Genomic DNA, 15,853 nt, shown 5'->3' on the forward strand with positions numbered 1-15,853 from the left:
TTTTTGTGTGCATTATTTCCTTTCTACACTCCATTTATATCTAGTAAATCACAGACAGAGTTTAATTAAAGTCATTAAAGTCAAGGTACAGCAATTTCAGATGACCTTAGTGCAAGATCATGAGAGACTGTAAATGAAGAAATCGTAAAATATACGGTAAAAAACCGGCAGCTGTGGTTGCCGGAATTCTACCGTAAAAATACGGTAACGACATTTTAGGTTTTAACTTAAATTTACAGTTAAATACAGTAATTTCATTAACTGATATAATGTTAATATACCAACCTGTTGAAGTACTGAAATCTGTTTTGTACCTTTGAAATACACTGATAACCACCAAATGCAGGCGGTGATGAGAGTCACATGATGAACCAAAGCCCATCACAAGCAGCTTTTAAATAATAACATATATAGAAGGTGCACAGTGTCATTCACACAAACACTAAACACCATCATGGTGAGACTCGTTAAACTGAAATATGCAATAAACATTAATTTAACAACATTAGATGTAACATTCAACCCTAATAAACATAACTGATAAGAAAAAACTAAGAAACATAGTTATTTCAAAGAAAAAAAACCCTTCCTATTTCAGACATGACTTTGTAAAACCTTTTTGTTATTCATGAATCATGATCATGCAACCCTTTTGAAGGCTTTACATAAGTGTATTATTATTTTAATGATTGACCTATAGTCTCTTCATTCATATTCTGTAGTGCATGAACAATAATGTTAAAACATACATAAAACATACTGTCATATAAAGGAAGTTAGAAAAAAAATTAAGAAAAAACAATTGACAAAGAAACTGACAAAATTATGATGTTTAAACTCATATTAGACACGTTTAACTTTGAATAAAGCACATAATCACCTGAGATTATCTACTGTCTCAGAGGTGTAAAGTATTGGCATAAATGTAACTAATTACTGTACTTGAGTACCTTTTGATGGAAATCTCCTGTTGGTCTGTAGATTGTATGTTATGTCCCAGGATTTGTGGGAGTGTCCCTTTTTGTGTATGTGCTCTGCTTGTTTTTTCTCTCTCTCTCTCTGTCTCACGTTGATGAGGATTTACAGGTGGAGTTCAATTAGTAGATGACTTTGTTGATGACGGCACTCTCCTGATTGGTCCACTGTTTGGAGTTAAAAGGCAGAGCTGAGATGTTTGGAGTGAAAGTGCCTTCTCCTTCTTCTGTGGTTGTGGTATGTTGTTGACGAAAAGTGGGAACAGCTTAAGATAAATCTAATATTCATTACATTTGATCCTTTGAGTATATACACTATAAAAAATAATTGTAATTTTAACTGTAAAATTTTGTAAAAACGCTATGGAAAAAATAGGTTAATAGGTTAACAGTAAATTCCCGTACTATATACAAACTGTAAAAGATCTAACCAGTCATTTCATGTAATTTTACAGTAAAATGCTGTTAATTGTACAGTTTTTAGAAGTAAAAAAAAAAAAGAACAAATCAATGTATAATTTGATAAAAACTCAAGCAATTTTAAAACGGCGCAAGAAGAGACTAAAGAGCAAACAACAGAACAAAAACAGCTTTGCCAAAGATTAATGTATATTAATTTATACAGTGAACACACTCAGAAGAATTGGACAAACTGAGGAGGAGTTTCAAAAAGTGGAGGTGAATTTATTATTCCATGTACATTTGACGTTAATGTGTGTACTGGGCTACTTTTTAGTTACAGCCGCTATCACTGTGTTGTTATTAAGTCAGTTGTGCCGGACAGTTCTGGAGGCAGAGACAGATTGCAGGGGGCACAAATAGGGAAAAACTTAAACTTCTGGAATAAAGAGTTATGATGGAAATCTTGCAGGTCAATGGCATCAGTGTTTAAGGTTGGTAAACATTTGTACACGAACGCACAATGCTACCCGCCTGACATTAGCATGTGTTATTCAAGTGTCAAAGTTGTGCAGAATTGAAGGAAGAAACCTCAAAGACAGAAGGATGCTGAACCTCTAAAGCCTTCAAAACGTGCCACATCAATACTCAATAAGTTACAACGCAAATCAGAAATTTAAAACAGAATTCCTTTACTGGTCATTTTGATATGTCAATCTTTGTCCGCAATTGTTACCCACCTCAATCTGTATTATATTTTAGGGTTTTAAAAATTTCCCTCATGTCCAAATTCAACATGAAGGAGGGTGGTCTGCTGCAGGAGGAGGCATTTGAAATGACTGCACTGTTCTCAGTCATTAGAGGTATTTACAGTATATACAACACACAACATTTACCAGAGAGCTTCTCTCTTTTAACACACTGAATGGTGATACACAATATATATATCTCGTTTTTGTTTTTAGTAGGCATCCAAGCAAAAGAGAATGACTCCCTGTCACAATTAAAGTAAAAATTATGTCAAAAAAGCTTTTCTTATGCTATTTATTTTTTTCTTATTTGGCAGATGCTGTGATGACCATCTTCCCGGCAGCAACAGAGCTGGACTTGAGGAATGCATGTGGGAAGCATTTTAAACAAGAAATAAAACCAATAATGAATAATTTCCTTTAAGTTCACTGTTGGTTGTTTTATTTGTTCAACTAAGTAAACCAACAAAAGGGTTAATCTTGTTTTTATGTTGTCATTTATCCGTAATGTTTTCATGTTAAGTGTGATGACATGCTCTTTTTTTTCTTTTAAATATCTTCCTTTTTAAAAAAAAAAAAAAATTGTATTATCTAAAGTTGTTAAATTTCAGATTTTTTTAATCATAATATTTATATTTAAGTGTATTGTGTTTATAATATTCTTGTCATTATTATGCCATTAATTCTTTTGTATTTTTATCATTTTGTATTGTCTTAAGTTGTTAAATATTTTCTTAATAAAAGCTGTATATTTACTTTGTTTGGATGGATTGCCATTTTGTTGTCTATTAGATGTATATATATATATGTAGGCATTCATTAGTGGTCTATTTGATGACTAGTCTCTTCTTGGGCTATGATTAGACCAAATTTGGGCCAAATTTAGTCTTGTTTTAGCCTAGACGTCTGGGCTGTGTTTGGACGTTCATAGGTCATTCGTTATATTTATATATTTATTGTTTTTGATCAACGTGATTGTAATACTTTTTGTGTCTTGAAATTTTGAACTAAATGAATACGGGCTTCGATGACCTGTAGAATTACAGAATCAGGTTCTTGTTTTAGCTAAACAAGCTTTAATGCAAGATAGAATTATGGAGGTACCTTATAGTAAAGCAGAAATTAAAGCAATCATACGTATTAATATAATAAAGTCATGGCAGAAACAATGGGACTAAGAAAGTAAAGGACGTCATTTATATAAGATTAGACAAGCAGAAGGAAAGAACTCCCAGAGTGCAAACTATAATATCTAGAATGAGGTTAAATAAAACAATGTTTTTATTGAAAAAGCATCCTTCAGGTTTGTGTGATTGTGGAACGGAGGATGAGTCAGTGGAGCATGTTATTTGTCAATGCATTAAATGCAAAGAATAAGATTAAAAGATGAGTTAAAAAAATATGGGGTGAATGTATTGTCTTAAGGATATATTAAATGATAGACATATAAAGCTGTACTTATTTTTCTGAAAGTGTCTGGATTAATGAATAGATTGTAGGTTTATTATTATTATTATTATTATTAATAAGAAAATACAAATCTCTGGTCCACACTCCAGTACAGCAGGTGGCGGTTATGCCTTAAAAAGTAGTTGCCTCCCGCCAATTAAAAAAAAGAAGAAGAAGAATCAGGTTCTTTTACTCTGAAACATTATTCCTGCCAAACACACACAGTTTCTTCTTTAACCCCCAAGACTCACTGTATATTCAGGACTGAAGAAATCAAATGTTAGAAACCTGTACTGGTGGACATGGACGCTTATTCCGCCACAGAATGAATGAATTAATAAATAAATGTACTTGCAAGTTCACATCTTGCAAATCTGAAATTTTTTGTCAGAGCTTGTTTTTTTTTAAATCGCTACCATTGAATACAAAAAAGTTAGACTTTTCCCAGACAATTGCAAGTTTATATCTCAAAAATTCTCACAGTTACAAGAAAAAAGTCAGAATTGTGAGAGAAAAAGTTGCAATAATCTTTTTAATTTTATTACTCCGTGGCTGAAATAAGCTTCCACAGATCGTTTCTGGATGCTGGAAACCATTTATGGCTCTAAAACCTGTAGCATTTTAAAGCATACGACACAAAAAACAGACAAATAAAACTGGGACACAGAATCTGCACAAGGTTTTTTTTTTAATCCAGTTCAAACAGAAAAGAGCTGCGGCAAACATGGAGGATCAGAGCTGGAACAGAGAAGAATCAAATCCTGAGAATGAACAGAAAGCTCATCAATATGGCCTTCAAACCTCATCCGGACCAGACCGAAACATCTGACCGGACAGAGAGATGTGTGTAAGCGTGTTTCCCTGGTCACCTGACCCATTACATCACAATCATACAGCATCACGGTGACCTTTGACCTGTGAGGCTGAGGTCATCTGGTCTTTGGTTTCTAGCTGTGCAGCAGCTGAAGGCAGTTTGATTTGGTTAAGGTGAGCAGGTTTGGCCACCTGATTGTACAAATGCAACAGTTCTCGTTTGGTTTCGCCACAAGAAAAAGACACAAAGAGAAAGGAAAGTCCAGCTCGAGGGATTCACGTCCAGCATTCTGCGCAGAAACGGGAGCGTTCGCCTCCCAGCATCACGGCAGCACGAGGTATGTAGTGTAAATCTCCACAGCAGAGTCTGAGGTACTTCACCACTGATTATCCATTTATATCATCTTAAAAACAACGAGAGTTCACTTAAAAACATCACAGTACTTCCTGAGAGAGACGCCTTCCTGATACGGAAAGCAAAATGTGAGACAAAGGCATCAGGCCCTTAAGCGTCGGTGTGGAAGAAAGAGGACGATGGTTTGCTTGAGGAATGATTGGATGGTTACACTGAGAACTTCATCACACCATTCATGGGTGAATCTCATCAAACCTCCAAAAAAATTTAAAAATCTAATCTAAAATCAACAGGAAGAAATAAGATATTTTGCATTAAGAAAATGATGCCTGTTTTAGGACCAAGACATTTTATGCTGTGACTATTATTTGAATATTATATGCATATATATGTATATTTACATATATATTTATAAAAAATAAAATGAAAAAGATTATTATAATACAATTACATTTATATATTATAAAATTATATATGTGCACATACGTGCCTATAATATGTGCTTACATATATTTATTAAAATATATGTATGCAAATATGTGCATATACATATGTATAATACAAAAAAATTATACACTGCTGTTCAATAGTTTGGGATCAGAACCTTTTTAATGTTTTTAAAAGAAGTTTCCTAGGCTTATCAAGACTGTATCTATTTGATCATATATTTATGATAATATTTAATTTATTGCTGTGATCAAAGCTGTATTTTCAGCATCAGTCTTCAGCGTCACATGATCCTTCAGAAATCATTCTAATATGCTGATTTATAATCAACGTTGGAAACCGTTGTACTGCTTCATATCTTTTTTGGAACCTGTGATACTTTCTTTCCAGATTCTTTGATCAATAAAAAGTTAAAAAGATCAGTGTTTATTCAAAATTGAAATTTCGTGTTACAATATACTCTACTATTCCAAAGTTTGGGGTCAGTACATTTTTTCTTTCTTTCTTTCTTTTTTTTTTTTAAAGAAATTAAAAAATTTGAATAGCAAGGATGTGTTAAATGGATAAAAAGTGATTGTAAAAACTTATATTTCTATTTTGAATAAATGCTGTTCTTTTGAACTTTATATTCATCAAAGATTCAGCGCTGTGTCACAGAAATAAATTATATTTTAAAGTATATAAATAGGAAACCAATATTAGAAATTGCAATATTTCACAATAACTGTTTTTTTCTGTATTTTTGATCAAATAAATACAGCCTTGAGCAGAAGAGACTCCATTAAAAACATTAAAAATCGTATTGATCCCAAACTTTTGAAATAATTCAAAATTTCTTATAAATTTGATGAGATCATGAGATTCTCTTTTATATTCTGTTATTAAAATCTAAAATATGTATGCAAATATGTGCACACACACACATATACATATATACATATACATATATATATATATATATATATATATTAAAAAAAGAAGAAAATGTGCATGTATTATAAATTTTCTTTGGATTTTCATGAGATTCACCCACATATTTAAAACCTGCCCTGAGATGCAGATGAAATGATTGGTTTTTGCAGATCCCACAGAGGCCCGATTGCTCGTTTAAACATCTACTGAGACATTCATCTGGTTTCTGAGGTATTTGACGGTTGTTCTTGAAGACAGACAGGCTCATCATCAAACAAACAGCATATATATTCCCAAGAACCTGATAAGATTCGGAGACTCGTCTTCCAGACGGGCGATGCATAGAGGAGAATCAGTGAGGTCCCGTCAGCGTTTCTGATCCCGACCAATTCAAACCAATTCTACAAGAAATAAAACTCATTCAGAGAAAGCCTAAACTAAAGAACCTGAGGTAAAAGACGTTCCTGTAACGTTCCACCGCTGAGTGTTTGAGGTATGACTGTAAAATGAGGAACCTTGAGTGAAAAAGATCATAAAGTCACGAAACATAATCAGAAGACAGATCGAAACACACTCTAAATAAAAAAAATCTTCAAGTTCTGTAAAACCTGCCCGTCGTTTGGCTGAGCGTTCTGATTGTATTTAGCGTTTTCGGACGTCGTTCATGAAACACGAGCATGAATTTCTATGTGAATCCAGTCTGATGTAACTGTTGCATTGTATTGATTGTGATTTTTGCATAAGACTGTATATGGACGATTAACTCGTGATTCATGAATGAGGCCCAACCGTGTTATTTTATGCATGTGTGTCCATGTAAATGTTTGCAAACGTGCGGACAGCCGATGTGGACAGGAGAAACTGAGGTACTGGTTGTGCAAATCGGCCGGCAGACGGGTTACGGAGAGCCACTGGGCTCCGCTGAGCTCCGCCCCTTGGAGGAGGAGGAAGAGGCGGGGCTTTGGCTGGGGGCGGAGCTAGAGAAGGTGAAGCTGGGTCCAGGTGCAGCAGACGCAGACGCAGACTTCTGCGCAAACAGAGTTCCTGCCATAGAAAACATTTCAAAATGAGATCAGCGCTGATTACAACATAACCACAAATAACACTTTACATCATTTTTTGAAGACATTCTGAGGTTTTAGGTCAATATTTCAATAATTTAACTACACATTTGCACAGTTCTCTGATGATTGTTAATTTTCACATGATGTGAAAACAAATATAAAAGTAAGTGTATTATTTGAACCTTTTTGCTGGACATTTGCTGAAACTAAAACTACAACTATAAAAAAAAAAACAATAATAAATGTTACTGAAATGTTACCAAAATAAAATAAAATAAAATATATATAAAAAAGGTATTGCTATTTTTTAAAACAGTAATATGGTAAAAAAAAAAACAAACAAACAAAAAAAAAAAAAACAGGGTTAATTGCGACAAAAACTAAAAGCATAAAAAACATTTTTTGTTACTTTGAAGGAAAATTAATGTTAACTGACATAAAATAAATATTTGTGTCAGCTAGCTGCTAAAGCAACATTTTTCATTTTAATTTAATTATAATGAATAAAATAATGAAAACTAAAACAGAAACAATATTAATAAAAACTAAACAAACAAAAAAATACAAAAACAAAATTACTAAAACATTAACTAAAATTAATATGAAAATTATAAAATATAACTCAAAATATTAATAAAAACTATTACAATATCTCAATGATAGGTACACAAACACGACGGGGTTCAGTATATATATTTCTTTTTCTTTTTTTTTCTTTTTTTGTTAAACAGTGGTTTACTGAACAAATTGCTGTTTTTTTTTTAAATAAATTCAATTATAATTACAAATTTCTTATGGATAAAAATCTACCCCAGCTTAACTGTACTATTTATTTTTAAATATAATAATCAATACTCAACTTAAAAATAAATTGTCTGCAAACATGTAAATTGTACATAATGGAGTTTTTAAATAACTTTTAAATGATAAAATTTCTATTTGTTGTTGAAATATATTCATTTACACAGTGGCTGTCATAACTTGTTTCATAACAGATTTATTTAAGCATACATTCAATAATTAAGACGTCACTAATAGGTAAAGTCAAATATAATGAGCAGCTATATAGTCTAATATTTCACTTATTAATTTCTCTAGCAAATAACGACATGCGGACTGATGATTTGCCTGCCTGAGGTAAATGAAATGCTGCGAGACATTTTGTTTACAAGCTGTTTTATTAACTTATTTCCACGGTTGAAACACTGATTGCGTGATTACACGAGGCAGGAGATGTTCATTCATGTTTATTTTGCGTTAAAACTAGTAGTAAATACACTAGTCAACATTTGAATTGGATCAAAACCTTTCATCAAAGTTGTTCTAAAACCAAAATGTATTCTTGTCTTAGGACAACTTCAAATGTTGACTTCTATAGTAACAAATATTGACTACTTATCAAAAGTAACAATATATAAAACTGGAAGTTTCCAATGAAGTTCCACTTGTGCAGTGGTTAAAACAATGCTGTATTTGTTCACTACACATGTGTACCGAACCAAAAGACCCGCACTGAAAAGTTTCGGTATGAATACGTGTACTGTTACTCAATTAAACTAAAATAACATAAAATAAAATAATTGAAATTACAAAAAAACAGTTTTTCGGCTCAATGATATGTAATTGTTTTAAAGGGGTCATCGGATGCCCATTTTCCACAAGTTGATATGATTCTTTAGGGTCTTAATGAAAAGTCTATAACATACTTTGGTTAAAATTTCTCAATGGTAGTATAAAAAAACACCCTTTTACCCTGTCAAAAACAGCTCTGTTCACAGCAAGCCGTTTTAGTGCATGTTCCTTTAAATGCTAATGAGCTCTGCTGACCCCGCCCCTCTCTTCCATGGGGTAACGTGCAGTTCTCATGAGACTGTTTACTTTAGCCACAGTAGATCAGAGGATGAATTCACTTCACAAACAATCGTAATCCTCTGCGTCTTCAGCGGCTCAGATGTCGGGAGTTAATCACGACTGCTATGTTCATTATTACATCCAACAACAAAACACCTCGATCGCTTAGGAGCCATTCTGGTCTACACCTGCTCCGACTGACTGACAGCTCACTCAGGGTGGGGCTAAAGTAAAACACTAGTGTCAATCAACAATCGTGGGAGGGGCCTGGGTCTGTGACATCACACAGTCAAGGGTCTGAGTTCGGCTTGATTTAAAAAAGGGGATTATTTATAGGGATTTCAGGGAGACCACTGGGTGGATTTTTATCATTATAGGGTGGATATACAAACACTGCCAACACACATTTATATTCAAACAACATGTGAAAGTGAATTTTGCATCTGATGACCCCTTTAAGTGTTTTTAGTTTGTTTGTGTTGTGTAAATTTATGATGAAACATTGTATTGCTGCCCATTTTGGCCTTTAACCAGAGTCTTTTCTCTGGTTAAATCAGTCTTGGGTGTAATTAGTTACTGTAATTTAATTACTGTTCTCTTGAAAAAGTAAAGTAAGGGATTACTCTTATTTTTTCTGTAATTTAATTACAGTTACTTCTTATGTAATTCAACTTAATACTGTGTACACTTTAGTGTCTAATTCTCACTATTAACTAGTTGGTTAATTGCATGAATATTACTGGCATATTGGTGGTTAATTATTACACATATTAATGTCTTATTCTGCAAGACCTTATTATAAATCCTTAATCCTACCAATTCTTAAACTTAACAACTACTTTACTAAGTATTAATAAGCAGTAATTAAGAGTATATTGAGGCAAAAGTCATAGTTAATAGTGAGAATTGGACCCTAATCTAAAGTGTGACCAGAATAATTTATGTAGTTATCTATTATGATATCTGATTCTGATTATTTATTTGAAAGAATTAAAAGAACGGTTTCATGTCTATCCTTGTGTCATTAACTTGTCGAGGTTGATATAGGATTTAGAAAGTAATTAGTAATTAAATACTTTTTGGAGAGAGTAATTTGTACAGTAATCTAATTACACTTGACAATGTAATTAGTAATTAATTGCTTTTTTACACTGTAAAAAAATCAAAAGTTGAGAAAACTTAACATTTTAAGGCAACCAGCTTCAGCAGATTTTTGAGTTCTCTCAACTTATTTTTGTAGGAGATTTTTGAGTTTTCTCAACTTTTTATTTTTTACAGTGTAGAGTAACTTACCCAACACTGGGTTAAATAAAGGTTAAATAAAAATAAAAATAAATAAACATCCATTTTAAGAACCCAATAAAATTGCTAATAATAATAATAATAATAATAATAATAATAATAATAATACGCAATGCATTTGTCTGTAAGCCATACCTGAGTAAACAATGCCATTGACTTCCACAGACACGCTGATACTCGCCGCGCCGCTGGAGGAAATGCTCACGGCCAGATCCTGCTTCTCATCTATAGACACAAATACTCATTAACACACACACACACACACGCATCAGTGCATCACAAATGCACGGCACACTGACCCCGGGCCGGAGCTCCGAGCCGCAGGTTGGCGGGGATCTGCGAGGCCATGGCGAGCAGGTTGTGATGGAAGGCCTGCTGCATGAGTCTCTGCTGCTCCTCGGCCAGACGTGCCATCTTTCTCTCCGGCGCCTCCGTCTCCAGCTTCTCTCGGAGCTGCTCCAGCGTCGCTGCTCGCGCCAAACCCAGCGCCTGCTGCTGCCCAAACGCCAGCGCCAGGGAGGACGAGCGCCCATCGTCTGCGGGACAGAGAGGAGAACCAATCTATATGTGACCCTGGACCACTAAACCAGTCATAAGGGTCAATTTTTGAAATTGAGATTTATGCATCATCTGAAAGCTGAATAAATAAGCTTTCCATTGATGAACGGTTTGTTAGGACAATATTTGGCTGAGATCAAAATCTTGAGAAAATCGCCATTAAAGTTGTCCAAATGAAGTCCTTAGCAATGCATATTACTAATCAGAAATTACCTTCTGATATATTTACGGTTGGATTAGATTCTGCATCAATGCAACTTGGTATAAATGGGTATTAATGCAATAAACATGGATTTAATCCACTGTTCCTAGCAGTGTTATTTTAGTATCATTGACATACTACTACAGTTTTTGTTAATATTTTTAATTTAATTTAATTTTCTGTTTTCACTTTCATTTTAGTTTTAGCCATTTTGTTTTGTGCGTTTTTGTTCCCATTTACTTTTTTAATGATTATATTTATTTCAGCTACTTGCCAAAGCAACTTTTTAATTTAGTTTCACTTTATGTACTGAAACAAGTAAAACGGGAATAAAATCTGATACAATATAGATATATAAAAAAAAAATCTAAATTACTAAAACATTAACTAAAAAAAAAAAAAGAAAAAGGAAAACGCAAAAATGAAATTTAATTCAAAATATTAATAAAAACTCAAAAAGTATCTAAAATATCCCTGGTTTTAAGAAAAAAAAAAGTTCTTATTATTTAACTTAATTTGTAATTTATTTTGTTATAGAATTTTATTGTGCATTTTGTCATTTATATTACTTTTTTTTTTAAATGTATTTTTATTCATATTTATTTATTTTTTAAATGTTTATATAGTTTTTTAATTCATTTTATTTATTAGATTTTGTTTATCTAGTTTTAGTTAAAATAAATGAAAATAAGAAATGTTGCCATGGCAATTAGCTGGAATAAAATAAGTTCACGTTTTTAAAACTTTATTTCAGTTAAAGTTTATTTTACTTCAAGTAACATATACATATACACATATACACACACATATATATATATATATATATATATATGTATTATTATTTTTTTTTTGTGCTTTTAGTTTTAGTTGTAATTAATGATTACCCTGTTTTTTAAATCATATTGATGCTGTTTAAAAAAATAGCAATAAACCAGTCAAGGTTGTGATTTTCTGCAGTCAGTTATCATCATCTAAAAACACAGGGCAGAAAATGACTGTCTGTGAGAGAAATTCATAAGATCAGAAAAAAAAACAGAAGTTATTCTTTCAAAATGGCCTTTTGCACATCATGTGGCTCGTTTGGATGAAACTCTGCCATAATCAGCAAGTGGAGAAACACAATAATTACCACATGAAACTTCCAGTTAATGTGTGTTTGTGTGTGTGTGTGTGTGAAAAATATAAAAAAGAGAAGTCTTATGAGGGACAACACATTCATTCAATACCACTGAACTAGTGTAAATGTCTTAAGATGCCGTTCATGTCCATGTCTACAGGAGGCGCTGTAACACCACAAACACTGAAACAAACACACCAGCATGTGTCCAATTTCTACAGGAACCTACAGACTCTATAAAAACAACCTGTGAAAATAAATACGAGTTCTGTAGCTTTAAGAAGGCATGTCATGAATATGGTTTAATAATTGTCTGATTGTCCTTGCATGATCTAATTGCATTGCTAATTTACGATAACCGCAATAACTGTGCAGCTTAAATTTCAATCACATTTTATTTGTTTATTTTTGCATCACTCACCCAAACCCTTCTTCAGAGATGGCCCCGGGGACACCTGCAGTCCATTCAGGGCCCCTATGGCCCCCAGCGCTGACAGGTGCATCTTGGGCGGTGTCAGAATGTGAGGGGCGGAGCCAGGGGAGGGGCTAAAGCGGAACAAGCTGTTGCTGTAACTGGGTCGACGGCCTTCGCGCCGGTTGCTGTCGATGGCGGCCTGCAGCTCGCTGGGAGAACTCAACCCCTTCCGCTCGCATTCGTACGGATACAGATACTTCATATACCTAAAACAGACAAACCAGACACGTCAACACCACCTGTGGATTTCATTCTCATTCTGTGCACTGATTCTGCAGGAAAATCTGCAAAATGCATTTAAATACAGCACAGGCGCTCCAATATAACTCGCCATTTAACCACAAATTAATCACAGAGAGTGCAGTACTACTAAAAGTTATTGACAAGTTGTGTGTGATTCATATAAACACAGTCAGTTATGTATTAAATGAACAAACAGTTGGGGAAAAAAAAATTAGATGTGCATTAATATTTTGGATCCGTGACTTAGGTCTTAAAGTGACAGCAGCCTAATAAACCTGCAAAAACAAACTGCAGTTTTTAATGTTTTTTTTTTTCTGTCATGTATGACTATGCACATGTAATGTGGATAATATGGAAAATGTGGTATCCTAATATAAAAAAAAATAAATAAATAAATAAATAAATAAATAAATAAATAAATATATATATATATATATATATATATATATATATATATATATATATATATATATATATATATATATATATATATATATATATAAAATCTAAATTCTGGAAATTATTCTCACAAATTTTGTGTCATGCATGACTTTTTGTACATATAATATGGTAAATGTAGTATCCTAATTGTAAAAAGAAATTTAGCAAAATTATTTTAATTTCTGTAGCAATAAATAAATAAATGAATGAATAAATAAATAAATTAATACACAATTTATTTATGCATTTTCTTGTCAGTTTTTATCAGTTTTATGTATGACCACTGTAGATCTAACGTGGTATAATATGGTAAGTGTAGTAATCCTAATTATTAAACAAAAAATCAGCCATTTTTACTGAAAAAACTGATGGTAGAATGCGTCGTTCTGCACACTTATAAACAGCTGAAGGCATCATCAGTTTAGCTGCTACTCAACCCAACTACAGATGCATCCACCCCCACACTAAAGCATCCAAATCAAATCAATAAATCAATATATCTATCACCTCAAGCTAATTAGTGGGAGGCAGTATGTGAAGTGAAGAGGGAGAAACATCAAGACAAAGAGAGATACAAGGACGAGAGCCGACAAAACCTCTGTTTACAGGCGTCTCAAAGATATAAACCATCGAAATACAGCGGAGGCCAAAATGATTAAAACACTAGTATTTTCAGCAGTTAAGAAATGGTTTGAAGTCAGTTATTTCTATCTTTTGCTGGAGTGTGTCAGGAGGAAATACCAGTTTACATTTCCAAACATTCATTTAGCCATTAATTGTAATAATCCAGTGAGATTTCTGATATCTGATCATCATCAGTCTGTCTGGAGTGACATGAAGAAACAGAACAAACTGAGACTAAATCCAGAAGAACTGTGTCTCTGCTTCAAGAAACCTCCTGCGAAGCTACAGCGCTGTTAACAGTTTTAGACACTTGTGTAAAAATCCTGTCAAAAATAGACTCTCTTTATCAGTTAACTTCTATTGACTAAATGAAATGTGTTGTGAGCATCCTTTGTGTTTAAAGCAGGTTTTGTCCTCTTGAGCAGAGTTTCTCAGGAGCTTCGCAGGAGGTTTCTTGAAGCAGAGACACAGTTCTTCTGGATTTAGTCTCAGTTTGTTCTGTTTCTTCATGTCACTCCAGACAGACTGATGATGATCAGATATCAGAAATCTCACTGGGTTATTACAATTAATGGCAAAATGAATGTTTGGAAATACTGACACACTACAGCAAAAGATAGAAACAACTGACTTCAAACCATTTCTTATCTGCTGAAAATACTAGTGTTCTCATCATTTTGGCCTCTGCTGTATAGTCTTTTATGTTTCTGATTTGGGGTTAGGTGTGTGTGTGTGTGTGTGTGTGTGTGTGTGTGTGTACTCGTATATTTGGTTTATGAGGACACTTCCTGTGTCCCCGTAAAACAAAAGGCTTAAAAAAAACATACAAATCTGTTTTATGAAATTCAAAAATTGCCAGTAGTTTCCTGGGTTAGGTGTAGGACAATAGCATGTACAGTTTGTACAGTATAAAAACCATTACGCCTATGTAGAGTCCCCCTAAACCACAAATGCCAGACTGTCTGTGTGTGAGTGAACGAGTGTGTGTGTGTCGTACTGTGTGCGGAGTGTGAACGCGGCGCTGGTGATGGACGTGGGCAGGTTGAGACCCTTGGTGATCTCTCTCCAGATCTTCTTGTTGATGACCTCCACCAGTCCGCCCTTCTCCGTCACCAGCTTATACAGCATGTACAGATCCAGAACCTGCTTCGCCATGATGGGGATCCTGTTCACCGGAGTCCCTGCGCAAACACCAACACAGAACCCATCAGAAACCGATAAATCACGCCTAACACACCTTAACTGCGGTAAAATCACGGTAACACATGACTCACTGCTTTATAAATCAGTGGCGAGAGGAACACAACAAAAGACGCCCAGCCCATGATCAATAAAATCATGACATGAAGAATAAATCACAATAATCCTAATAAACACTCCTCTGCAGAGTCATACAGTTCACCGAAGGATGTGTGTGGTTGCCTGGCAACATAACAATCAGAGATCAATGAACAGCATGTTAATATAGAACTCAAATGCTGTGTGTGTGTGTGTGTGTGTGTGTACAGGCTCATCCAATCAGATGTCAGAATCTGAAACATCTGATTTTTAATGATATATTATGCATTATATAAAGTACAGTATATAGATTATATATTACATTTCATTGACATTTAAATAAGTTTTGATAGACATCATTGTTCATTGTTGTTGCTTTTAAAGCTATGGTATTAATAATAACAACAACACATTTTTATTTAAATATAAATGACAAAAAAATATATACATGAAAAACGAGTGACAAAACTTGTGAAGTGAAGTTTTTTTATATAAATATATTTTATTTTAATATTTACCAGTGTTATTTTTTTTTTTTTGTATTTCATTATGTACTATTGTAGTTTGTATTAATTTTGTAATAGCTTTTATTTTTATATA

The 15,853-nt window shown here is 33.5% G+C and overlaps 1 protein-coding gene and 1 long non-coding RNA gene across 2 annotated transcripts in view; one reads left to right on the forward strand and one right to left on the reverse strand.

Annotated features, from left to right (window-relative positions):
- Window positions 1–1,181: 1,181 nt before the first annotated feature.
- On the forward strand, window positions 1,182–2,703 carry LOC131524822 (uncharacterized). The gene is made up of 4 exons (XR_009267081.1): window positions 1,182–1,212; window positions 1,600–1,652; window positions 2,136–2,236; window positions 2,440–2,703. It is a non-coding gene; the product is annotated as an uncharacterized LOC131524822 (long non-coding RNA).
- Window positions 2,704–4,249: 1,546 nt separating this feature from the next.
- si:dkey-205h23.1 (AT-rich interactive domain-containing protein 3B) overlaps window positions 4,250–15,853 on the reverse strand; it is a 59,343-nt gene continuing 47,739 nt past the window's right edge. Inside the window, exons 5-9 of the mRNA XM_058750567.1 lie at window positions 14,973–15,156; window positions 12,614–12,873; window positions 10,615–10,851; window positions 10,451–10,540; window positions 4,250–7,142 (exon numbers count right to left, since the gene is read on the reverse strand). Of these exons, the coding sequence (XP_058606550.1) occupies window positions 6,997–7,142; window positions 10,451–10,540; window positions 10,615–10,851; window positions 12,614–12,873; window positions 14,973–15,156 (917 nt within the window). The 3' untranslated portion in view covers window positions 4,250–6,996. The remainder of the gene's footprint in view (window positions 7,143–10,450; window positions 10,541–10,614; window positions 10,852–12,613; window positions 12,874–14,972; window positions 15,157–15,853) is intronic.

This window comes from Onychostoma macrolepis, chromosome 18 (assembly GCF_012432095.1).
Source record: "Onychostoma macrolepis isolate SWU-2019 chromosome 18, ASM1243209v1, whole genome shotgun sequence".
Classification (NCBI taxonomy): Eukaryota; Metazoa; Chordata; class Actinopteri; order Cypriniformes; family Cyprinidae; genus Onychostoma; species Onychostoma macrolepis.